This window comes from Bombus affinis, chromosome 12 (assembly GCF_024516045.1).
Source record: "Bombus affinis isolate iyBomAffi1 chromosome 12, iyBomAffi1.2, whole genome shotgun sequence".
NCBI classification, from domain to species: Eukaryota; Metazoa; Arthropoda; class Insecta; order Hymenoptera; family Apidae; genus Bombus; species Bombus affinis.
The window spans coordinates 8,383,343-8,385,948 of NC_066355.1; the positions used below are offsets into that span (position 1 = coordinate 8,383,343).

A 2,606-nucleotide genomic window follows, 5' to 3' on the forward strand; every position below is an offset into this window, starting at 1 on the left:
TAGAATATAAAACTTAAAATATTCTATACAAACCTGCGTTTGGTTGTTTTCTTTAAATTCTCCCGTGTTCTTGATCGGTCCGTTCGGCATCTTTTATCTGCATAACATAGTTTGCTTGCGCTTCCGGAATCATTTTTCCGAACGGCGATATTATGCTGACTCCGCCGAAGACAAGGATTTTTTGTATTTTCAGATAACGCTAATGATTTTGCAGCTAATAATTCTCTAAATCTTCTAATATTTACATCATTCCTTGTTGCAATTTTCTGATACAGGTAAGTTTATTATTTCGACACCAACGAACAGCTCAACATATCATATGGATTGACATCGCCAGGTAATGAGGCCGTCTGTCTCAGGAAAAGAAAATGATTTCTGCCGACCACTAAATTCATTCCATTCACCAAATTGAATTGTACTTTCCTCGCTATCATCAGTTCTTCTTTCTTCCTCAATAACCAATTCTTATAAAATCTTGTCAACAGTATCTTTATTATATTCAGTATCACTACGATTGCACTTATCAATATCCGAATCAGAATCAGACGATGTAATTCTATTTATATTTCTATTTCTAGTAAATCTGATTTCTTCCTCATCGCTACTATCCGAATTTGTGTAAGCCTCGTAAAAGCTTTCTTTTTCACTGCTATTTGACTCACTAAGAAATAAGTTTTCCATTTCTCTTTTCGACATTGTAATGAATTAGGACAGAGATTTTAAGTTACCTAAAATATCGGTGGGAGTACCAAGCAAAATACGCTTGGTACAGCGGCACTCGTGGCCTGAAGGAGATTTCATTGAAAACACGCACAGCAATCAACGTGTTAAACTGAGATAACTAAAGCTGACGAGGGCATAATATTATTTATTTATCAAGAACATGAAGAATGTTACGTCAAAGATTATTTTCATGACAACAGATACTTTTTATAATCCCAAATTATAATTAGATATAACGTTACATTAAAAGAAACGAAATTCTTTAACCAGGCGGCCACTTCATTTGACGACCTCCAAGAACATGTAGATGCAAATGATAGACCGATTGTGCACCATGCTTGCCATCGTTGATGACTAAACGAAATCCGTCATTGAGACCTTGTTGCTTCGCTACCTTACGAGCAACTATCATTAAATGACCCAGCAAAGTTTCGTCCCCGTCTTCGGCAGTTGAAAGTTGCGGAATTGGTTTTCGTGGAATCACCAGGAAATGCACCGGTGCTTGGCCGTTAATGTCATGAAATGCAACGCACTAACACATTAAAAAATTTGTTTTATTAGCAGAATTCTAACGACAAAGTAAATTATGTAAGAGTACGCTTCGAAGATTCTAAACGTTTACGTATAGTATTACTTCGCAAAAAGAATTAAAAAATACTGAAAGAAATTAAGGAAAACATCTATATACAGTAAGTTCACAAATAGAGAATTTGAATTAATTCGTTAATGTTACGTTTATGATATAGTATAAAATATATTATGTACCTTAATTATACATACAATTATTACTAATTGCTATGGAGACATACAAACCAGTAAATAACCTTAAATTTTCATAAAAGAAATATAATATTTGATATTTCAGAACAATATTCTTCCAATCATTTAATTCGATTTACCTGATCATCCTCGTAAATGAAATTACAAGGTATTTCTTTACGCAGTATCTTCCCGAAAATAGTATCTTCTGACGGAGCTGCAGTTTGAGCCTTTTCAACTTCGGTAGCCATTTTTCTCCAGCATGGAGTATGATGTGATAGATTAGCATTGAAATATGGTAGACGTTTATATGAATTTATAGCGAGATTTAAAAGCAGTCTCATTTCAAGAGTATTTAGAATACCTTTATAGACTTAACACGTTATTCTTTCGAGTTCACGCCGGAATAATTCACTAATTTAGCGTTTATGTATATCAGTAGAATAATCGGGAATAGTTTACGATAAAAAAAAGGGCAATGTCCAACACGCCATGTCAGAAATTACAAGTGGCGGTAAATTTGAATCATACGATGTTATTAGACTGTGGATATTTATCTAAATTCGTATATTTATGAACACAATTAAGAGGATTTAAGTAAAGATATTTCATATATTTTTACAGATTCTATTATTAGACTATCGACCGATTACTATTCTTTTTTTAATACAATTTCAGTTTAAGAATAGTTTCGATATATAAAACTATAAAATCTTTATTTTACTGTACAGTCTTTTCATGCGTCTTTCACATATCTTTACAAACTGTATAATCATGTGTATATATATATTATTCGCCTAATATTAAGATTTATACACATACTAGAGATAAAATACATTATTAACTCCTATTCGTTATTATCTTTACATACATATGGCAGTGTACTTTCTGGTTCTTTTTACGGGAGATCCTATGTCTTTCCGACAAATCTAACGGGTCAGTAGGCCCCAGTCTTACAAGAATAACGCTACTTAATAGTACGTACTTACAGTTAAGTTTAATTACATAGAAAATTAAGGCATAGGTTGTGAACGTTCCAACGACTTTGGAAGGCACACCTAGTTAATTATTACACAAAATTATTTTTGGTGCGCGTGATATATGTAATATTAATTAATATTAAT

The 2,606-nt window shown here is 32.6% G+C and overlaps 1 protein-coding gene across 1 annotated transcript; it reads right to left on the minus strand.

Moving 5' to 3' along the window:
• Positions 1 to 848: 848 nt before the first annotated feature.
• LOC126922746 (adenosine 5'-monophosphoramidase HINT1) lies at positions 849 to 1,983 on the minus strand. Its single transcript, XM_050735616.1, has 2 exons — positions 1,623 to 1,983; positions 849 to 1,255 (listed from the first exon to the last, which is right to left on the minus strand). The coding sequence occupies exons 1-2, from the start codon at positions 1,824 to 1,826 to the stop codon at positions 986 to 988; spliced, it is 474 nt and encodes a 157-aa protein (XP_050591573.1). The 5' UTR covers positions 1,827 to 1,983; the 3' UTR covers positions 849 to 985.
• Positions 1,984 to 2,606: the final 623 nt, after the last annotated feature.